General features: G+C 36.1%; 1 protein-coding gene across 1 annotated transcript in view; it reads right to left on the reverse strand.

Moving 5' to 3' along the window:
• Positions 1-25,086, reverse strand: part of LOC114046301 (sodium/hydrogen exchanger 2) — a 112,927-nt gene that overhangs the window by 54,712 nt on the left and 33,129 nt on the right. The window contains exon 3 of the mRNA XM_027866603.1: positions 19,207-19,457. Coding sequence (XP_027722404.1) covers positions 19,207-19,457 — 251 coding nt within the window. The remainder of the gene's footprint in view (positions 1-19,206; positions 19,458-25,086) is intronic.

The raw sequence follows: 25,086 nt of genomic DNA on the forward strand, positions 1-25,086 counted from the left end.
AACAACATGGAAATTTGTATAACCCTTCAAGTTTTGAAAAGCAGACATAATTTTACTCAATGCTCACACCAATACTGTGAGTTAGGTGCTATTATTAACTTATTTTGCATAAGGAACAAGTAAGCCATACAGGTTAAGTGATTTCTCCAGAGTAAAACAATAATATAATAATAGCAATCAATCAATCAATCAATATTAATTAAATGTCTCCTAAGTGACAAGCAATGTGCTAAGCACTGGGCATACAAAAAGAGGCCAAAGATAGTCCCTGCCCTTAAGGAGCTTACACTCTAATGGGGAGACAATATGCAAGAAAAAAATATACAAGGCAAGCTATAGACAATAAATAGAATAAATAGGAGATAATTAATAGAGGGAAGGCACTGTAGTTAAGATGGGATGGGGATTTACATAGCACCCACCATGTGCCAAGCACAGTACTAAGTACTTTACAAATATCTCATTTGACCGTCAAAATAACCCAGAAGGTAAGTGCTATAATTATCCTTATTTTATATTTGAAGAAACTGAAACAAAACAGAGGTTAAGTGACTTGCCCAAAGTTACCTAACTAGTATGTCTGAGGCAAGATTTGAATTCAAGTTTCTCTAACACTAGGCCCAATATTCTACCCACTATGTGTAAGGTGTGATTCCAAGTCAGGTTTTCAGATTTCCAAATTCAACATTCTATCTCATACACTGCTTTAATAAAAATAGTTTAAAAACTTTAGTCTAACAAACATCAAGTTCTTTAACAACTTTATATGGGAGAATGGCAATAGGCTTCTTATATAAATGCTTAGTCTTCTGAGATCTATGCCTGAATGGAAAGCCGATCAATGTGAAAAATGACATGGTACCCTTCATACAGATGGACAAGGACACAAGACAAAGGGGGATTATATGTCACAAGGCAAGATTTCTGGCTATGACTCTCAAGCAGGTATATTTCCACAGTTATGTGCCTGAAGTTATGGGGCTACGTGGCAGTTAATCCACCTTATGACTTACATTCACTATTTAGAAGTCTAAAAAAATAGCTTAATCTCAAGTTTCTACACCCACACCAGGAAAGTTTTCTGTAACATGAGCTGCACAGAATAGGGAATGGAATAAGTAAAGAATATTCTTTAAGAAACAACAGCAACAACAACATATACCCCCATTTTGAGTCTATGTAGTCTGGAAAAGGTATGTATTAACTTGTAGGGAAACACAACAATCCAGCAACAATAATAGCTGAATATCCTCCATAAATAGGTTGGCAAAATATCTAAACATAATCCAATACTGAGCGAAGAGGTGCCACATATTAACATTCACAATGAATAATTATCTTGTTTTATCTCTATTCATTATTAACCAAGCTGGTGATTTAGGATATAACTGTGAATATTCTGTGGAATAAATATTCATTCACATGAGGTGACTCGATTTATTCCAAGGCACTAGTATAGAACAGGGTGAGTTGACCAAGTTGTCCAGTCTCTCACCAAATGCCTCCATTTGCAGTTCCCTCTGCAATATCTCTGACCATGCTCCTCCCCTAGATACTCTCTCCTCTCTTGGATTTCACAACATTGCTCTGTCCTGGCTTTCCTCCCACCTGCTGGACTCTTCCTTTTCAATCTCCTTTGCTAGATCTTCTTTCAAATAGTGCCCCAGCAACCATGGGTTTCCTTCAAGGGTCTGCCTGGGGCCCGCATCTCTTCTCCCCCCATATTATCTTATTTGGTGATCTTACCAGCTTCCATAGGTTCAAGTATTATTTCAGTGTAGATGATTTTCAAATCTATATATGCAGCCCTAACCTCTAAATCAACTGCCAGTTTGGCATCCCCGATTTCCTACTGGATATCTCAAACTAGATGTCTCATTTACATCTCATATATATTCAAAGATATTCAATATATTCAAAACAAAACAATCTTTCCTCCTAAATCCTCTTCAGAACTTTCCTATTATGGCCAAAGGAAACACCATCTCAGTCACCCAGGGCTCACAACCTCAGTGTCATCTTTGACTCCTCCCTCTCTCCAGCATTCATCTCAAACATCTAATTTGTTATTGAATCTTTTCATTTCTACTTTTACAGTATCTCTTCTGCCCAAACAAACAGGCTGCCAACCTCATATAGCTCCTCATAAGCTCATGCCTGGACTATTGCGATGGTCTCCTGGTTGGTCTCCTTGCCTCAAGTCCCTTCCCACTCCAATCCATCCTCCACTCAGTTTCCAAAGTCATTCCTAAAGTGCAGATCATACCACATCATCTCTTTATTCAATAAACGCCAATGGCTCCCTGTTACCTCTAGGATCAAATATAATCATCTGTTTGGCTTTTAAAGTCCATCCACAATCCAGCAACACTGACCCACTTGCAATCCTGCGTGACATTCCAATTCATAACATTTTCCCTGGCTGTCCCCTATCCTTGCAATGTTCCCTCCTCTTCACCTCTGCTCTCTGGCTTCCCCCAAGATTCATCTCCAATCCTACCTTCTGCAGTGGTCTTTCTCATCCTCCCCTACAACTCTAACACTAATGCCATACCTCTGATACTACCTTCCATTTACACTGTGAGATATCCTGCATGTGAAGCAGCTAGGCCTGAGTCAGGAAAACTCATTTTCCTGAGTTCAAATCTGGCCTCACACAGTTATTAACTGTATGATCCTGGGCAAGTCACTTTACCCTGTTTGCCTCAGTCTCTTCATCTGTAAAATGAGCTAGAGAAGAAAATGGCAAACCACTCCAGTATCTTTGCCAAGAAAACCCCAAATGAGATCACTAAGAGTCTGATACAACTGAAATGACTGAACAACAAAATATCTTGTATATACATTTTTGGCAGTTATCTCCCCCATTAAAATGTGAACCACTTGAAGGTAGGAAACATAGTTGTTTGTTTGTTTGTTTACTTTTTCATGTTTCCAATGCCTGGTGCATATTAAGCACTTAATAAATGTCTGCTGACTGACTTACAGGTAATTATCCATCCTAAGCACCATACCCAGTGACAGGAAATTTATTACCTCAAAAATAGCACATACCATTACCAAACAGCTCCAATTATTTAAAAGTCCTTCTTTATATTAAGCTTCCCTATGACACATAGGAAAAAATATAAATAAGACATAGAAAATACTTTCTTAAAAAGGGTGAAAAAGCAAGAACCAAGACAGAACACATTTAAGAAGGAAAAAAAATCTATAAAGATTACTCACAGGCTATTCAATTTGTGAATTATTCTCATATTTTGCTTCTCCTTCATTCTTACCTTCCTCCTCACCCAATCTAGCCTTCTGATAAAATCAAGGCCCCTTAGTTCATTCAATAGAGGATAGGTAAGCATTGGAAGGTTAAACTCAAACATCTATTTTATTAGCAGAAATTAAAGCTAATAGCTAAAAAAGAATTTGTAAAAAATCATTGTAGACATCAGGTATCTACTGTTTCTCATTCCCACAGATAATTTAAAGGCATATTACATGCATATATCAGCACAGCAAATAAAAATACTATTTGTGAATCTTCACCAAAATGATTAAATTTTTTAAATTCAGCATTATATAATCAGTGTAAATCTGAAAAAATTTCCCCTTTCAGGTCTGGGTCAAGTAGCAAAACACTCTCAAATGCCCATAATGGATCTCTAAACTCATCAATTCAGCAGTTCCCTCCAATAATACAAATTCCAACCTACTTAGATCTGCCCATTCTACGTGGTTCTCATCCGTACGATCCCAAATCTTCACCACAGGGAGGTTATATGACATGCCACAAGTCTTCCTCACTTTCACCCAACATCAGAAGGGTGCCAGCAGAATACTCTAACTGCTCAGGTGTTACTTCTCACTGTCACTGTGGGTTCAGCTCATCTTCTCTTTCTTCCATGAAATTCTTTGATGACATCGTTTAGTCTTGTTCTTTTGAAAGTACTTCACTGGTTATTTGTTGCAGGCTCCCCAAACCCTCCTGCTCCATTGTCGTCTGCATGCAGCATCTTCCGTTCTTCCCAGGCAATGGTATTCCAGGTCTTTCTAACACAGAGTAACATCAGTGAAATACTGAAAAGATGGGCCTTGCTGTTATGAGAAAGTCTAGATCTGAAGGTGCTTTGTAATTTTCCCAAAGTCTTCTCCATGCTTTTTAAAACTCTGAGCCCAGTTCACTCTCCATCTGTACTTCCACCATTAATTAATTAATTAATTTTACCTAGTTGACACCCTCAATTTTTTGTCCTTTGGATTCCTTTGAAATTGTTCTAATTGGCACAAAATTCTCCTTTTAGTTAGGTTGGTTTTTTTTTGAGATTTAATGGGGACTAAGGAAAATGTTTAGGCAAAGATCTGTTAGTTACATGACCCAAATGATCTACTATCACTCTAAGTACATCAACTAATTCACAATATTATAATTTTGCTTTAAAAATTTTTCTTCCTACTACTTTTATTTTTCTTTGCCTTACTGAATAAAACATACACTGCATCAAGTGACATAGCTTGGTCCTTCAAGGTATTATTAAATTCTAGTCCTTCTAGTCATCAGGTCATTGAGGCACAATGAAGTTAAGACACTTGCTAGGCTCTAAAGCAGACTAAGGGCAGAATTAGGATTTTCTTGCTCTGATACATTCCTAATCTTTCATTAACTACTAAGAACCAATGTTAAATTTAATGTTAAATTTTAAAAGGTTCATAAATTGAAATTTGAAGAGTAAATACAATGGAATACTACTATGTTGTAAGAAAAGCTGAGCAGGTTAATTTTAGAAAAACATGGAAAGATGTGCATGAAATAAGGATGAGTGAAATGAACAGAACCAAGAGAAAATTACACACTGTAACAGTAATGTTGTTTGAAGAATAACTGAGCAACTAAGTTATTCTGAGTATTATAAATACTAAAATCAACTACAAAGGACCTATGAAGGAAGATGCTATCCACCTCCAGAGAAAGAACTGATAAACAGAAGTATGTATTGTATGGTTTTACATAGATCCATATAGATCAATTGATCTATGGATCTACCTACCAAATGGTGGCCTTCTCTAGTGCAGGGTAGGAAGGGAGGGAGGAAGACAGTTTGAAACTTAAAATGTAACAAAAAATTAATGAAAATTAAAGAAAATAAGAAAACAATTGAATGTTAAAAAATATGTAAATGCAAGTTTCTCAAGTATATTTCTCTGTCAAAGGAATTGCAGAAAGATGATTTTTTTTTAAAGTCAGTCCTAAAATATCCATAGTGAGAGAAACAGTGTTATGGATAATGGTATACAACAGACAAACCAAAATTGATATTCACACTAATTCAGCTCAAATTTCACTCCCAACCTTAAACTGATAGATCTTGATGAACCAACTAAATGCCACATCATTTAGCTGGATCTTGGGCTTTGGTGTTCCCTGTAATTTTCCTTCCAAGAAACTTATTTTCCTAATTATGTTTTTCTTGTGCTAAAATTAAAGTGCATTGGCATTCCTTTAGCAGAGCCCAGTTTATGGAGCTAAAGAGCAGGGGAGATTACACAGAAACATGCTAGGTAGCAGTAAGTTTGATGTCTTTTAAAAATTATTCTAGATAATCTAAAAAGTAGTTAAGCTATATTCAGATAAGTGAGTGGCAATTATATTGCTATGTAGTTACATTAAATTTATGTTAAAGGTATATACATATGTAAGCATATATGTGTACATATCTACCTATGTACATACACAGGTAAGTGTATAAACTTGAGCACTTGTTGGTAGCCCCTAGCATAAAGTTCCTTGGGAATGACACACCTAAGAAGCAACCACAATGATTGAGGCGGAAGCACAATAATTACAACTTTACTGCTGACTGTTACAAAGCTTCTTTTAAAGTATATTCCAGGAAATGAAGCCAAATTGTGGTAGCATTTATTATGATAGTATTTTTGTTTTTAAAACAATCTTTCTAAGGTTCAACACATTTAGTATACCCCCAAAATACCTAATTATAAACAGCAAATTTGAAACATACGTAATTTCTGTAGTCCAAAACTTATGTGCATTTCTAAATCAGTCTGTCCATAAGGACAGGATTATATAGTATCTACTGTTCACTAGAATGTGAAACTTTTGAAATATACCTAAAAAACCGAAGAGTAAGAGAGAGGAAAAAAAAATATTATGGTGTTTTTCCCCTGTAAAAGTGATACAAAGTTAAAAAAAAATACTTCATTTGTATCAAGTAGTTCTTTGCAAATCTCAATTTAGCAAAAAGATTATACTTATAAACTCAACTGTTTTACATTTGAATACTTTGCTAACCTGCAGACCTTTGGGATTCAAAGGCATCCTTGGGCAGATTTCCAGTCCTCAGCAAAGTTTTGTAAGAATACATATCAAAGGGCACTTGACAGAGAGAATAAAAAGCAGTGGTTTTCCTGTTTCTCTTGGTCAGCTTTAATTCCACTCCCATTCTCTCAAGTTGGCATAAACCAACCTGACTCCACCTTTCTATCCTCCCCTTTTTTTCTGTTGCTTATCACTTTTTGGTTTTTTTTTTTAAATCTTCCCTAGATCTTAAAGAAATATGTGGGTAGACAGAGCATAGGATAATAACACTTTGTGCTTTGTTTCACAACCACCCAGTAAAGTCAATGAAAATGAGGAAACTGAGGCTGAGAGAGGTTAACTGACTTGCCCAGGATTGAAAGTCTCTGAGGCAAAATCTGAAGTCAAGTCTTCCACTTTATCTACTACACCAACAACAATTGAGAAATGGAAGAAACTACAGAGGTCACCTAGTCCAATCCCCTCATTTCACCAGTAAAGAAACTGAGGCCAGGAGACTTTGAGTGATTTGCCCAAGGTCAAAGAGGCAGCATCAGGTCCAGGATTTAAAAAACAAAAAGATCCTCAGTTCCAAATGCAATACTAATTCCTTTGTACAAGAAGTGATTTTTTCAAAAGAAGAATCTTTCCCCCAGCCTTTTATCCACTTCATATCAGTTTTGGCATTCAAATATTTCTTTTAATTTGTCACAAGGCCGGAAAAACCCTTTCACTACATTTCTCCCCTGATGCCTCATCATATAATGGAGGTCACTCTTAGTTCCCAAAGGCCATTCCAGCAGAGTACAATCTCTGGTAGGTCTTAAAAAGACAGAAAAAAGCTTCAAGCACAGGCTCAGAGGATGGATTGTTATTGAAGAACTAGTCTAGCCAAATTCAGAGAGATTCATCACCAAACTGTTGGCCAAAAAATTAAGACTATCGTTTCCCCCCAAAATCGATTCATTAATCTAAGACATGGAATGTTTTTGTTCTACATAAACAAAGGGAGTCACATACAGGTGAAACCACAGTTAATTTTGAAGTAGTAAACAAGAGGAAGGAAAATACTTTTCAGGAGGTTTTTTTTTTAATATCCAGGGTATAAATGAATAGTGAAAGATAACTAGAATAAAATGAGGTGTCTTCTAGTTTAACTCAAGTATCATCACTCCAGCCCTCAAGTCTTTAATTGTGATGAGTCAAGCATATGCTCACATTGAAAGTGTTTGATCAAAGAGCTTGGACCCAACCTTTGCCTGAGGAGAAAACAATCTCATAGTAATTTGCAACTGCTTTCATGAATCATTAAATTTAAAGTAGAATTAGATGTAGATAAATTCTTTTCCCCTCAACATGATGCAGCATGGCAAACCTAAGGGCAAACCACAGGAAACAAAGCAGAGAATATAACATAGAAAGATAGATCTAGAGATGGAAGAGATTTTAGAAGTCATTTAATCTAATTGCCTCATTTTATACATGAAGATCCTGAGGTTAAGTGACTTGCCCAAGGTCACATAGGTAGTGTGTCAGAAATGGGATCTGAACCAAGGAGAAATAAGGTAATGATCTGAATAATAGAAACAAAATAATAACAAAAACCTCAAAGGTGAAATTCTTTTGCATGTAGTATCCAGAGAATTGGGGGGAAATGGGATGCTTTAATTCAATTATCTGGATAAACCTTTCATTTCTCTATGTCCCTTTTGGCTTTTCTAGACAGTTGTAGTGTTGTTAGGGCAATTAGGTGAAAATCATTTTAAAATGAGATACAGTGGTCTGGCCACAGAGTTAGATTCTGTAATACAGTGGTTTTTTCCTAACTCTGCTTTAATTTGTTGTATGACCTTGGGCAACAACTTAGCTTCTCTGTTTCACTTTTCTTCAAGAAAAAGAAGATATTTTCATGTTTACTGCACTCCTAAGATGCTGTGCCAATTGACTAAAAGTGGATTAGAAAATGATACAAATGTGAAGCAGCATTACTGTAAGAAGAGCCACCATTTTGTGAAACCATTTCTTTCCATTATCTTAAATCAAAGATGAAATTAAGTTCACAATTGTGATGGAAAGTAAATTTCACTTTTCAATTCTTTTCAGGTTAATTAGCAAAAAATGCAAATGGCATTGCTCTGGAAATTATTTTGGTTATTTGTTTCATAAATTTAAAAAAATCAATACCAATCCTTTGGGTTTTAACATAACATGGGTCTATCAAGTTAAAGTCACTTTTTGTTAGATCACAGACACCAGTGACATTGTAACATAGCACAAGAGAGACATAAATTGAAAGATATGAAAAACAATGGGAACCAGAAATACACCCTAACTCCCAGACTCAACAGCTCTCTACCCAGAACACATTCTACTCACTGTTACTCTGAGGCGACTCGCCCTTGCTCAATTACCTATTAGCAACAAGCAAACCTAAGCCAAAGATACAGTCATCTTTTCCTAATCTGACTTCCTTTAATACTTTTTAGAATAATGGTACCATCAACTATTACTGATTTCATCTCTTTCCCATAGTCCTGACACTGTGAGGACTACACTAAAGGCACCTCCTGTTTGGCTCCTCTCCTCTAGTCTGCTTCTGAAATGAACATCAGAAGTTTTCCCATTTGTTAAAGTAACATTAATTTTCTGCTATTATGTGCTTACTATATATGGTGCTTCCTGACTCTCTTTTTGACAAAAATATTTAGGGTTAAGCAGGTGGTGTGAAGCTTCTGTGTAGTTTACCAGTCAGTTTACAAATACTTTGATTAATTTAAGTTCTGAGTACCAAATTTTATTTTCCAACACAATTTTCATTGACCTCTCCGTATATCTTCACATTAAAGTCACTAAGTATCAAGTTATGTGCACTTCATAGAATTTCTTCACTTCTTTATCCTCTGTAGCAGAAATTGGCAGAAAATGCAGTTTCTGTTTGTTTATGTTTTTTCATGAGCACAGCAAGGCAAGACGATCAAGTGTTCCATGAAATGATGTTTCTTATTTCCTTTGGGTGCACAATCAAACCAACTCCTCTGACTCCTTTATTTACCTCTCCAAGGGGAACCTGAGAACCATCTTTCTATTTAACTGAAGTTTTTTTTTCTTTTTTTTAAATGCCTTTGGTTTCATTTATGCCAAGAATTTCAATAAGATGTGATTCACTTCCTTCAATAACATATTTGCTCACAAATGGTTCTGTATCTACACACTGGAAACTAACATATCTACCTAGAGAGGCAGTATTGGATCTACTCACTGAGGAGTGTGGGTGATATAATGCAAAGAGTACTGAATTTGGATTCTGTTCAAAACCAACATTTACTATATAAGTGACCTCAGGCAAGTCACTTTAACTCTCTATGCCTCAGTTTCATCTATAAAATGAAAGGAGAAAACTAGATGACCTCTAAGGTTCCTTTTGGATCTAAATGTATGATCCTAGTCATTACACAAAGATCACACATTGAGAAGACCAACAATTAAGTAATTATTGACTGACTATACACAAAAAGTCTTTCCCCACAAAAGTTTTACTCTGATGCTTCATTGTGTTAGGAGAATGATCTTGGGTTCTTGAAGGCTTTATGGAATAACTCATTGGTGCCGCCTATGCAACATCTTTGTACTGAGAGGAACAATTACTAAGAGGCAGTAGAAAAATATGGGAAGACTTCAATGACTAAGTACAGAAAGAAAAAAAGCAGAACCAGGATAATATAAATAATGTCCTAATAACATAGACAAAAACAACACTAAAAAGCAGCTGAATTCAGATTAATTGCAATGAACAATTTTGGTCTCAGAGGTCAGATGCTGAAACACACTTTCTTTCACTCAATAGAGCAATGGTGAGACAACAGGGGCAGAATGGTGCATATGCTGTGAGTTGAAGTTATTTTGTTGACTGGTTTTGGTAAAAATTTTTCTTTGTCACAAAAGGAGACTTTAATGGCAAGGGGAAGTAGACTGTCGAATGACAGTGATATAAAAAAAATCATCAAACTTTATATTTGTTTTTAAATAAAGAGATGATAAGAACTGTGGAATGAAGTGAATTTTGTTGTTTAGTCTTTTTTTCAATTGTATCTGACTCTTCATGACCGCTTTTGGGGTTTTCTTGGCAAAGATACTGAAGTGGTTTGCCATTTCCTTCTCAAGCTCATTTTATAGATGAGGAAGCTGAGGCAAACAGGGTGAAATGACTTGCCCAGGGTGACACAGCTAGTAAGTGTCTGAGGCCAAATTTTAACTCAGGAGTTTGAGTCTTTCTGACTCTTAGGCCCAGCAATCTATCCCCTGTGCCACCTGGAAATGAATACTCCACGGTAGAATTTGTAATGGAGCAGGAGAAGTGAGCTTTGACATAGACTATGACATAAACTATAGACTTTGGAAGAGCAGATTTCTATGGATTGGGAGAAAACAGAGATATGATTTCAGGGAATAAAATTCTACAGGAGAAATCAGACCAGGAGATAGTGGAATCTGTCAGCAATGAAATTTAAAGATGTTTAAAAATTCTGATCAGAAGAAAAAAAGGGAGTTGTCTAAAGAGACGCATGTGGATGTCCATCAACTATCTGAAAAAAATTTTAAGGACACGTATAGAAAATAGACATAAGGGTAGATAGAAGATTAAAAAAAAAGTTGGAAAAATCCTATAAAATTAGTGTCAGGAGTGCTAATGATCAGAATGAACTGCAGCATAAGAAAAAAAGGGATTTTTTGTGGCTACATTGAAAAGAGGATGATCAAAGAAGGAATAGGACTACTGTTTGGAGTGAGTGGAACAATGCTAACTGAAGACAGACAGAGGGACAATCTGTTCTAATTTTCCTTCCATTTTCTCGGGCAAGAGGAATGGTCTTTGGACTAGACAGGAAAGAGCAAATATGGTCAATAGAAAATTGATAACCAAGATAGCACCTAGCCACCTTTGATGAATTCAGGTCACCTAGTCCCAATGAACTACATCTTTGAATAATGAAAAAATAATCAGATGTGACAGTTTAGCACCTGTCAGTAACTTTTGAAAGCCATTCTATTGAGAGAGTTACCATAGGATAGGACAAGGGCAAATGTCTTATTTTTCAAAAATTGGAAGAGTTAGGGGTGGGGAACCTGCAGTCTCCAGGCCACATGTGACCCTCTAGGTCCTCAAATGGGACCTTTGACTGAATCCAAACTTCACAAAACAAAAGGATTTGATATGTGAAGTTTGGATTCAGTCAAAGGGCTGCACTTGAGAACCTGGAGGGCCACCTGTGGCCTCGAGGCCGCAGGTTCCTCACCCCTGGTCTACAGCATATGTACAAATGAGCAGATGAATGAACTTGACTTTGATTCCTGGCAAAACTATAAAATGTATTATTAAAGAGATATGGTTAATGAACACCTAGTAAAAGAAAGAAATGGTCACAACGATCAACATGGATTCATAAAGAACAGGTCAGGCCAAGCTAATCTAATTTTCTTTTTTCTGCCAAGGTTACTATACTCAAGGGAATGCTGTGCATGTAGTTTTCTTAGATTTCAGCAAAACACTTGCTAAGTATCTCATCCTATCCATGTGGACAAGATGTAAAGATATGAGCTAGAAGTCAGTACATTTCAATGGACTGATGGCAATGATCTGATGTCAACTTGGAAGGAACTTTCCAATATAACTCCCTGAGAAGGGGAGAGGAGGGGTGTCTATATTTGTCCTCATGCTATTTAACATCATTTGTCTATGTATCTATGGAATGCCTATCATATTTGCAAATAACAGAAGATAGCAGTCGGGATCCAAAGTAATCTTGAAAAGTTGTAATGTTGGGCTGAAGCTAAAATTTAATGAAATTTAATCAGGATTAACAGAGTATTAATTTGGATTCAAAAAGTCAACTTCACAAATGCAATATGGGAGAGGCTTGGCTAGATATCGTTTTTTCCTGAAAAAGATGTAGTAGTTTTAGAGCACTGTACATTTCACAAGTCAACAATGTGATATGATAGAGAAGAAATGTCCGTCTGAATTAAAATAGGCATGGTGTGTCTATACCCCACCCTGGTCAGACCTAAGGCCTTCTCTTCAGTTGCGGGTGTCACATTTTAGAAAAGGAAATGATGAGCTACAGATTGTCCAGAAGAGGATAATCAGGAGGGCCTTGAATTCATGCCCTTTATGGATCAGTTGAAGGAATGACAAATGTTTAACCAAGAAAAGCAAAAACTTAGCAAATTGCAACATGATAGTTGTCTTTAAACATTTATAAGTCTATCATGTGGAATAAGGACTAGATTTGTTTTGCTTGGCTCCCAAGAGAACCAGCCAAATAGGACTGAAATTGCTCAAAGTTGTACAAATGTTAATAGGCTTCACCAACAATTAGTGAAATGGGTTGCCTGAAGAAGTAGACATCACTTGATGTCTTCAGACAAAAACTGGATGACCAGTTTTCATGTACATTGTATAGAGAATTCTTGTTCTGAAATCATGTGATTCTGAGGCTCAGAGAGGCTGTCAGTGGCAAAGGTCACAAAGTAGCTGGAGAACCTCAATTTCTCTGACTGCTCCTAAAATTTAACATTGCCATGACCACCTACTTCAAAATCTTCAGATTACAAAGAAGATCAAACACATGTAATTCCAACAAGTTATTTTCAGAAAATTTCAAATAGCATCTTTGAAATGAATAATGCTGATCTGAACAATAGAACACTTCTTATGGAGAAAGGGTAAAGGCAATTTGGAAGATCTTGCTTTAATTTGATGAGAAGTCAATTAATCACTTGGGGCTATCATTTAAAATCATTCCCATGTATGCCTTAGAATATAAAGGGCTTTCTTTTCAAATATTTCAGCTAAGCAACTTCTTAGTATTGTCTTTGTAACAATGGATTTAGCACTGTTTCAAAAAATAAAAATGGAGTCCAACTTCCAAATATATATGCATATATTTATATAAGTAAAGCACCTTTCTTGGGCTTACTTTCCTAATTCATACCCATAGAGTTCTAGGAGTAACTGTGAAGGGCTGGGGTTTCCAGTATTCTTATTCTTGATGCTCAATTAGCTTTTCAAAAGAATATTTGCTATGCAGTATAACAAAGTCATTTGTTACAAAAATATCTTCCCAAACTGGGAGCATATTCTCCACTTGCACACACAACATCTCTGGGGAGTGGCCTCAAATTTTAAGAGCATATGGAGCCAAAAGGCTACCTAGCTCCTGTAAATAATTTTCTCCTTTCATAGAGTCTCCACGAAATTTCTCTTAATTGTAGTTCTCGGTTGGGGTTTTAGGGTCAGTGCCCTTACAAAGTCCTAAAGCTGCCTTTCCTCGGCATGTCTACTTTGTACTTAGTCTTTCAGCTCCTAATGTTAATGTTGCCATCAGCTGCGGATGCTCTGGTTACATTGCTTCAAAATCTTTTGACTTTTGGGAGTTTACAAGCTCATCACTTGGTCATGGGGGTAGGAAAGAAAAACAACTTGCTCTTTCCTCTCTAATGGCAATTTCTTCTCAGGAATCCGTCATCACAGGATTTTCTACCACTCTACTGGCCCCTGCTAGGATAACTTCTGCTGAAATTTCTCCAACTATTAAAAGTCCCTAGAGATGTGATTAGCTTATTTAGTTAGCCAACAAGCTATTCCTTTCTTGACTCAATCAAAGATGTGCACATCTTTGAAACAGATCATAGACCATGAACCACTGTTTCTCAGTTAATATTTAATCATATACTTATACTGATTATTTTGCATTAATTCAGGTGGAGGTATAAAACAGCTCTCCTTTCATAAGGATATATATATTGTTGTTTTTCATTCATGTCAATTGTGTCTGACTCTTTGTGACCCCTTATGGGGTTTTCTTAGCAAAGATACTGGAGCGGTTTGCCATTTTCTTCTCCAACTCATTTTACAGATGAGGAAACTGAGGCAAATAGGGTTAAGTGACTTGCCCAGGGTCACACAGCTATTAAGTGTCTGAGGCCAGATTTGAACTCACAAAGATAAGTCTTCCTGACATCAGGCCCAGTACTCTATCCACTGTACCACCTATATGCCTAGAAAAGAGTATAAATTAATATAAACTTAAACATTAATGCTATTTTTATTTTTGCATATTTTATCTTTTATTAAATTCCTCCTACATTTTCTTACCAGGGCATAGAGGTGGTTTTCAGTTTCTGAAGACTGTGCCAACTCTATTACCTGAAAATCTGATAAGCATATCATAGATAGCTTTATCCAAACCAATGACAAGGGTTAACTACTAATAAATCCTAACCACGCTGGAAAGTCTTCAAGTACAAACCCAGCAATAAATTGTCTTGGGAGACTGGGGCTTCCCCTTTCCACCAGAAGTCTTCAAGCAAAGGCTAGATAGTCACTAGTCAGACATGTTATGAGGGGATTCCCAATAACACAGGTAACATTTAGAAAGATAGCCACTAAGTTCTCTTCCAACCTGTGATCCTGTGATTCTGTTTTTAGCCTAGCTAAGTATGGAGAAAGAGGTTCTTCAATGGAAGTTTGGACATCACGTAAAGGATTTATTTCCCTGGTAGTATTTTCTTCTCAGCCTTGAGAGTGTTGGGTAAAATAAGTAAATGTTTAAAAAAAAACTTTGAGCAAAAGTAGTAATTTTAAGAAATTATTAATAATAATATATCACATCAGGCATAGTGGGACGTGTATAGTCCCTGCTACTGAGGAGGCTTAGACTGGTGGACCACTTGAGTTCTAGAGTTCTGAGTTACTGTAGAGCTAAAGCTGATCATGTGTTTATACAAAGTCAACCACCAATATGGTGGGGCCCTGAAAGTGCAGGGCTGTGAGGCCGCCTAAGGAGGGGCATATTAACCCAAGTCAGAAACGGGGCAGGTCAAAGCTTCCATGACAATTTACAGGAGTCGTGACTGGCTTCTAGGCTAGCCTAGGCAACATAGAGAAATACAGTCTCAAAAAATACACACACACACATCTTTATACACATGGATATATGTATATATGAGCATATTTTAATTTATACACATATATATGTAACATATCACAAAAAAGAATTAGCTGATACTCATTTCTCCTGTAGTATATGGGATGAGAGAGGGGTAGACTGCTGTAAGAAACTATCATAGACATAGATTCAGGTACATCTCAAAATAAAAAATATCTTTTCATTGGCCCTCAAACAGCATTGAGTACCATGTATTGGTCTCCTTTGGGCAGTATGTATTAATTATACTACTCAGCTGAAGAATAGAATGAAGGATGTCAAATGATCTGATTCTCCTCCATGATTATAGAAATGCTTGTTATGCAAAGAAGAGAGAATGGGAGTAACTTTTTACATTGATATTCTTAGGAATGTTGATAAGTTACATATGTGATCTATGAGGAATCACTATTAATTGTTTGTCTCAACCCATAAAACCTAGAGGGCATGGGTGACAGTATAATCTCTTCAAAGAGAGAAATCTTCCTACTTTCCTCAGTATGGTGATCATTCCTTGGGGGAAACTTAATTGGTGTAGCTAACTGCTAGGAGAGTTTGTTTAAATGTAGTTAAGACAATTCTTCCCTAACTCTACCCAGCATTATTCTTTAGAAAATCAGGTCAAGTTTATGTGTTGTGTACCTACTATATGTACACAAACATACACACACCTAAATATATATACATGCATACACAGAGACATGTCTATATCTACAGATTATATTTATACATACAGAGAGATGTATATGTAAAAATCACATACACACACACCTCTGTGTGGGTGACTTTTAGGATACTCAGCATGCATGTATATACACACATACACAAACTTTTATGATACAACAACCTATCCTGGTATAGTCTTATTGGGGAAGGGAAGTATAGTGCAAAAAAGGAAAGGAAGTTAGTTCATCCTGGGCCTTGCCATGCGCATTCAGCTTTCCCTTCTATATGTGCTGCATCACCCTATTAGAATGTGAGCTCCTTCAGAGCAGGGACTGCCACTTTCCTATTTCTATCTTCAGCACTTAGCACCACGCTTGGCACAAAGTAAGAACTGAGTAAATACTTTTTCATTCAGCCATTCATCTCCCTTACATGGCCTAAAGCCTATAATGAAAGCTTTCCTAAGCCTAGACAAGAGATTAAGTTTAAATTATTTTACATTTGAACTGTTTTTTTTTCAAAGGAATGAACAAGATCACCAAGAATCATTTTGAAAATAACTGATCTTGTTTTCTGTTGAAAACAGGCATCAGATATCTCTTGCTAAATAGCATATAAGACATAGCCTGGAGGAACAGATATAACTCAACTAATAATCAATAGAAACCAGTTGTTATTACATCTTTCATGAAGTTTGTACACATGCATTTATAATTTTACTTTTTATCACTAAACCAAGCTCCCAATTTCTAGTTTCAAATAGTAATTATATGTGTGGGTATGTGCACAACACGCTCTAAAGGCTGAAAGGAAACCTTTCTGACTTATATTACAGGAAAGTATCATATATACCTGGGTCTGGAAAAATACCTAGACTCTACAACAGTCCATAAAAATGCCATTCAGTTAAGTGCATGCATTTAGATGCAAATAAGTCTTTTAAACATTTAGTTTGTTAAAGCATTATCATGAACATTCATAATAACTGCACACACAAAAATCCTTCAAACTTAGGGAAAATTCAAATTCAGGGGCCAATTTATTTTAAAGTACCCTGGACAGCAATTTTATTCATTTGAAAATAGTAGGGTTGTTTTGGTATTTTTTTTTTTTTACAATACACTTTTTCACATAGTTACAAATTCCAGAAGATGCCTTAAGAATACATGGCAACATATGCACATGACATGCTTTTTTTTCTTTTTTTAACTTTGTAATTAAATGCCAATATTTAAGTTTTTGATACTTTTTTTTTTCCTTTTCTCTATTCTGTATTTGTGTTCTGGTGTTTGAGTCTAAAATAAAATTTTTAAAAAAGAGTATATGACAACAATTTAAGAAAACAGAAGAAGAAAAACTTGTCCTTATCTCAGCCTAATTTCTAAATTCCTTTAGACCTCATAAACCAGGAAGATCTACTCTCAGAGAGCACATGACACAAAGCAGTAAATATCTTCCTCACTCAGTGTCCCCAGTTATCACAGAGTTTCTGGGCAGTGAATAGGCCTCAATCCAATTCCACCAATCTCCTCCCCTACATTTCATCTGGATAGTCTCTGGCCCCATTTCTTTCCATTGGCTGGGAAAATTGGCACACAAGCCATGCTGATAAGGGCATTGAAGTCTCTGGCTGCTTTAAATCTTCACACCAATACTGCCCAGGCTGGAATACAGTGAATACGCTTTCTGCAATTCAATGTTCTCACAAAAAAAATCCTTAGAAAATTCAAAAGTTGGGCTGTCCTCTCTTTAGAGACACTGTAGCCACCTGATCACATGCTTTCAATGACATAGGTCAAAGAACAAGAACGAAGCTGGAAGCTATACAAATTATATGAATAGCAGCGAGGAGGAAGAGATGGAACATTTCATTACTGGGTCAAACTGGATTAATATGTTGCTTTTTTTAGATTCATCTCTGAAACAAAAAACCATGCAAAACTTTGAGCTCATTATAATGGGTCTCACTCTCATTTGTGTCGTGAGTTTGAGGTTTTTAGCCACAGTAGCAAAATGTAATGATTAAGTCACATTCCAATAATGATAGTGCAAAAGTGGCAAGGGGAAAGAACAGCAGCAACAAACGTCTTTAGGCAAAATATGATAGAAAAAGAATCTTTATAACAAATGTTGGCAGGAAACTTAACCAAACAATCAGAGTTATGTCTACACTGGCCAAGTCTTTCTTGCTTTTCATGAAAGATTAGTCATCATTTGAGATACACAATTTGTGATTATAAAGTATTGAATTGACATTATAACTACCAGAACCTAAATATCTATAAGAGTATAGTGCTCCAAAGTAGTCACTTTGGGGTCTTGACACTTATTCTAAAGGTACTAGTGTTTTCCAAAACATTTTAGCAATTCCTTTTAAAGAAAAAAAATGTTTTCAGGAACAATTTATGAGCGAGAAAAGAAAATCCATCTTGTTATTTTATACTCACACAAAAAGTTACTTATTTAACAAACAAACAAACAAAAAATTCCTCAGCATGATCACCCACCTCCTTTTAACAGACTTGGATACAAATGACTATTGCCTTTCTATTCCTTCCAATACCCACACCAACCCCCATCTATAAATTAATATTTGACATATTAAGAATATTTAGAAATTGTGCCACAGCCTTAAATGGAAATTTTAGAAGTTCCAAAATTACTTAAGTAATGGAAGCATCATTATAATAAAAGTGGAGCCTTTTATGGCCACTGCTTGAAGAGATGACTCATTTCAGTATAGATGTTCTGGTTTATTTATCTAAAAATTATAATATTGTCCTATAATCCCACCTCATGTATACCCAAGGAAATTACCTTTATGCTATTTTTCACTATGGAACTTTGGAATTTTGTATTTTAGTTTAGCTAAGCATGTAAATTGTTTTACTTATTTGTCACAAAAAGGGAAGATAAGAGAAGGTACTGAAATTTTTAAATGCTCTTAAAAGTTGTTCTAAAGGGGCAGGTAGGTGGCGCAGTGGATAGAGCACCAGTCCTGGAGTCAGGAGGACCTGAGTTCAAAACCGTTCTCAGACCAGACACTTAGCACTTACTAGCTCTGTAACTCTGGGCAAGTCACTTAACCCCAATTGCCTTGCCCCTCCCCACTGCAAAAAAAAAAAAGTCCTAAAAACAAATCTATTTCAATTGCATGATTTTTTTTTATTTCACCTAGAATATGAAATTTAGTCTGTATTGTTTCACTCCCCCAGTTATCAGGGTCTTTTTCCCCCCAGTACTTACGCCATGATGCCTGAGAAGTGAAACATTTCTGCTGTGATGTATGATAAGTAGCTGTATAGGAAGACAAAGAGTGGCTCAATCACTCGGCTATTGTGCGTGAAACGGGTGGTAAATGCTGCTATAAAGCCCAGCAAGATTCCGATCACTATCCCGCCGATTCCCACCACAAAGAACTTAGCGATTCCAGCAAACACATCAATAGTCTCAATTGTTTTCATCTGGCAAAAAGACTTGAACAAATTGTACAGCACCTGTGGAAGAAAGAAATTGCATCAGTTATCACCAATGATCCTTTCTAATTTCTCCATTATTTCTCTAAGTTCAGGAAAGAAATAAACAACTACACCTTACTTTGACCTTACGATGAGAAACTCTTACTTTTTTTTTATTTGAAATGTACATATGCTAAATGTGATCAGTAACTGATTTATTAATATTATCTTTTAGCCTGAGATTGGATAATGAAAAATAAAGCTATGACAAATATTTTAAACTTTTGAGAAAAACAGGTCAGCATTTCAGATTTCAACCCTTTTTTTCTTCTAAATCATATAATAATTCAGTAACAGCTATTTTAAGGTGAGCTAAGAAACACTGCTTTATCAGAATATATCTAAATGAGATTCTGTATTCCTTTTAACACAAGGTTGACACCCATCCCACTCTGTTACAACCTCTGCCTCACTAAGAGCATGACAGATAGGAACCTGCTCAGCACTTATGGGAGCTCATTTAAACTTTTAACACTCTTAACCTGTTCCCAGAGAATTTCTTCCAATCCAGCATGGGACCAGAGTGAAGACCTCCATGCCAGCTATGTGGACTGAATCCCATCTTCTAGCAGCCAGTCTAACCGGGTCTGTTGTTGCTGCTGTTGCTACTTAAAGTAGGGGTTCTTGGCTTGGAGTCTGCAAAGTTGGTTTTAAAAATGTTTCAGTAACTTAGTTTCTTTTGTAATGCTATGTATTTTATATATTTAAAATTTTTATTTAGCAAAAGGGTCCATAGGTTTCACCAGACTGTCCAAGGGATCTATGACAAACACAAAAAAAGTTAAAAACATCTTCTCAAAGGGTAATTTTCTTTGAGTAAAGTGAGTATGTAGGCAAGAAAGTGAATTACTTTTTCCTTATCTGTAGGTATGTGGTCTGGGCAGATAGGTGGCTCAGTGGATATAGTGCTGGGCCTGGAGTCAGGAAGACTCATCTTCCTGAATTCAAATCTGGCCTCAGACACTTAGTAGCTATTTCAGCCTAGGCAAGTCACTTCCCCCTGTTTGCCTCCTTTCCTCAACTGTAAAATGAGATGGTGAAGGAAATGGCAAACCACTCTAGTATCTTTGCCAAGAAAACCCCAAATGCGGTCACAAAGAGTTAACCAACTGAACATCAACAATGGATATAGTCTAACTATAAAATGATCAAACATCTTTACGAAGTTTGTAGAAATTAGTCAAGTTATGGTCATATGCAATATACATAGAATTCACTTGATTGAGACTTTACAAGATAATGGGTCTAGAGATGGAGAACTCTAATATTTACTTTTGGTGAAAGAGATTTCGATGCTTCAGTAGCCTCCTAATAGGTGTCCTTGCTTCTGTTTCAGCCTCTTACCTCTCCAAATGTGCTTCTACACAGCCACAAAATGGATATTCATAAAGCACAAGTCTGGCCATGTCACTGCTCAAGAATTATTCATGGCTTCCTAGTACCTCTAGGATAAAATTTAAAACTGCTCAGTTGAGCATTTAAAGCCCCTCAACCTGGTCCCAACCTACCTTTCCATATTTATTTCACATTACTCCTCTTTATACACTCTAACTTCCAGTCATACTGGCCTACTTGCTGTAATCTGATTTGGCTTTCCATTCCCGGCCTTTGTGTCTGCAGTGGCCACCCCTACACCCTAGAATTCCTTTCTTCCTCCTCTCTGCCTTTTAGAATCCTGAGCTTCCTCCCAGGCTCATTTCTAATTGCATTTCCCACAGGAAACCTTTCCTGATCCCCTACTTATTTTTGTTTTCACCCTTTTCGAATCAATTTGCACTTAGTTATCCATATAAAGGAAGTACCACCCCAAGAATCCACCTCCAATAGAGAGCCTCTCCTGATTCCCTAGGTGTCTATGCTCACCTCTCCTCAAATCATCTTGCACTTATTTTCCATATAAATAAAGTTTAACCCCCAACAAAAAAGTTCATTGAGGAAAAGAACTATTTTTTATTTTGTCTTTATATCCTCAGCACCAATCACAATGCTTTGCATTTAATAATTAATAAATATTTCTTGATTTGAATTTTTCAGTTGAATTTCAAAAATATTGTGAACTACGTGTCTTTGTGTGTGTGTGTGTGTGTGTATCTTTGAGAGGTTACCAGAATACTGTTTCTGTAAATCACTACTTTAAATGCTCCTTACACAAGGGGGATCACTTCATATCTAAGTTATTTAGATTATTGCAAAGGACTTCTGGCTGCCTTCCCTCATTATCATCTTCCTGACACAAATCCAAAACTGCAAAATTATTCTTCCTCAAACATCATTTTTCTCATCTCCCTCTCCTATTCAAAAACCTTTCAAAAGCCCTGGTTACTCACTGCTGGAGGCCAAAGCCTGCTGCTTAGGGATCCAGAATCTCCCTAATCATGCCCCATTTGATTTAACAAAACATTTCTCTTTTTCCGCTAACACACCCTGCTCTAGTCTCCTTAATGCCCATAGAAAACATGCTCATTCACATCTCTGTGCTGCCTTCCACTGTGTCCTTTGCCTAGAATGGCTTGTGTCTTCCATTCCATTTATTCATAGCCTATTCAAAGCTGTTAATGTCCAAGTGCTACCTTCACTTGAAAGCTTTTCTGTCCATTGGAGTCTTCACTGATCTCCTTCCCTTACAGCATTTACAATGATATTTCACAATTTGGACCTGAATTATACTCTCTCTTGTATTGTTCCTTGTTATTTCATACCTTTAAGTCTTCAATTAAAGTTCAAACTCCACAAGGGTAAAAAGCATGCTATATTTCTCCTTTAATCCCAGAGTTCAAATACAACGAGAATGGGATAGTGGTATGAAGTTCTAAGAAGTGGCTAGCAACACGGCGTTGATCAAAGTAAGTCTATATCCTTTTCTATTTTTTTCTGGCATTTTAAATTATCTAATTATTTAAAGGTATGCTTAATTTTCAATATGGTTCCTTTTCATTTTTAAAATGGTAACACTGAGTCATAGAGGTTTTATTTTGGGCCCATGGATCAGAGGATACATTTTGATCATTCTTACTGTTAGTGTGGATACCACTGCAAAGCTGAAAAGGAACATCTTAGCTAGACAAATTCCTCTTGTGACCATGAAATGTTTCCTCACCAACAAGGAAGTTTTCCATAGCATCTCATCTGATTTACCTTGAAACTCTCACCTAATGATCAGCACAAGATAAAATTATTTCAGTTTCAACCGGCCACAATCCCAGAGTTGGTTCCCAAAGGCTCTTTGACCTTATCTCAAGTGCTATGCTTAAATGGTGTCTTGTGGTTGCGATTATTTATATATTGCATTACTGTATTTCAAAGGCAAAACTGAGTGACAGATTTCTCTCAGTTCATGCAAGGGTAACCTAAATTTGATAATGATATTTTAGCAAGATTAAACTATTAGGTGTATCTATGTTCTAAGTTCTGTAATAAGGTGAATTTAGGAGTTCAGAGTTATCTAATAACCCAAGACATGGCTAATTTTCATAATAGGAACTAATATAAGTTTAGGTCTTTTTATTTTATTTTTTAGCAGAACAATTTAAGATTCACACTGAAGATTTAAGGAAGAAAAATAATTTGGAAGTGTTACTAATTACTTTCCAATTCCATAAGATTACATTTCATTACTAGGGCCACTGGGAATGAATGGAGTCTGAGGATACTTTACTGGACTCCTCTCAACTGGCAACCTTTCCTCAATGAATCCAAGTTACAAGACCAAGAGAATATGAGGTCTGACTGCAAAAGAATAAATAGATAAAACATTAAAGTGACCGCACAAAAAAAAACAACTTTGTCATGAGACTGAAACATGTGCCAGAGGGGTTCACATGAGTAAGTGACTGAATTCATATAAGTGTTTTGACTCTAAAATACCGTAAAATCACAGTATTTCTCAGAAACTGTGAAATCCTTGAAAGCAGGGGCTGGTTTTTTGTTTTGGCTTTTACCCTTCTTTGTGTCTTCAGCATTAGCATAGTGCCTGGCACATAGTAGGTGATAAATAAATGCCTGTACACTGATAACTGAGGACTTATGAAATATTTTCCTACTAAGAAAAAAGTAGAAAACTTTTTTCCTGTGATTGAAAAGCTAAAAAAAAAAAGGTAAAGAATTCAACTTCCTAGGCCACATAAAATATTTTCCCCTAAAATACCATGGAAAAAGAGAGGTTTACATGTATTCTGAACAGAGAGGTATAACTGGAGTCAAGGGCTCAGACCTTGATTCTTGAATGGTCTAGTCATTCTAGGCAAGTCAACTTAGCCTCTATGACCCTCCATGGGAATAATCTATTGAGCTGTAGTTGTGTTCCCTTACTCCCAGTTCCTTACTCCAATGAGCCTTTTCTTTCTATTTTTTTTTTGCTCCCTTTAATAATATTTATTGTTTTTCCAATTACATTTAAAAACAATTTTAAACATTTTTTTCTTTTTCATTTTGAATTCTAAATTCTCTCTCTCTTTCCCTCCTTCCTCTCTCCCATCCCTGAGGCACCAAGCAATTTGATATAGGTTATACATATGCACAGAAAACATAGTTCCATATTAGCCATGTGGAGAAAGAAAAAACAGACTCCCCTCCCCCACCAAAAAAACAAAAAAAGTTAAAAAAATTAGTATGCTTAGATCTGCACTCAGACTTCATCAGTTCTTTCTCTGAAGATGGATAGCATTTTTCATCACAAGTCCTTTGGAATTGTCTTGGACAAAGATCCTTCTCTTTCATAAGGAGTGCCACAGGAAAAATAAGATTTAATTAAGAGTTAATACCAAAAGACAGACAAAAAAGTTATCTAGATAAGACTATACCTATTTTTTACCTAACTTTGGATGTTATCAAAGGGCTTTTCTTTTTTAGTTAAATAGGAAACATTTTTTTTTTCCAAACCATTCCTCTAAAATCCAATAAAGCTGTACGTCAATGGAGTTATAATTAAGTGTTTAGCTATTTTCTGCCTTGTCTCCTTTTACATCTCTCTAGCACTGGCAACATGCCTCTTCCAACTTTCATGTGCTGCATACCAATGAAGACATGAGTGAGTATAAAAATTTTTCACCTGGTTTATTTATTCATTCTAGAGATAGTAACTCAACTCAGGAAATTCCTTTTCTCTGACCTTTCCTCTGCTTCCTATTGTACTTTCCTAGTGAACAAATGGCCTGGATTAACTTTTTCAAGAATGATGATGTCATCACCCAGTCAAGTGAAGCAAAATTATACCCATAAACTACTCTCTGGGAGTAAAAATCTCAACTAAGGAAGTTGAATTTGCTCCCATTTACCAAATGGCAGTTAATAAATTATTTATTTTTACATTTGGAAGTCAAGTAACACATCAAATGCCATTACATGGTATAAATTTAAAACCTGAATTTTAATTATTAGTGGAGAAAGTAAGCATGCTTGGAAAAATGGTCTAGTGGATAGGGAGTCCAAAGGAAATGGAAAAATAGGGAACAGAAAAACACAATAAAGAATAAGAATGTTCATGACAAATATAAATACTCTGAATTCTTTGGAAATCTAAAAATGAGATAGTTAAGTGTAGGTAACACACAACACCCTATATAATAACATAATCATAACTATGCTTCTCTCTAGGTTTTCATGACACTGT

This window comes from Vombatus ursinus, unplaced genomic scaffold (genome assembly GCF_900497805.2).
Source record: "Vombatus ursinus unplaced genomic scaffold, bare-nosed wombat genome assembly UNPS02014781.1, whole genome shotgun sequence".
Taxonomy (NCBI): Eukaryota; Metazoa; Chordata; class Mammalia; order Diprotodontia; family Vombatidae; genus Vombatus; species Vombatus ursinus.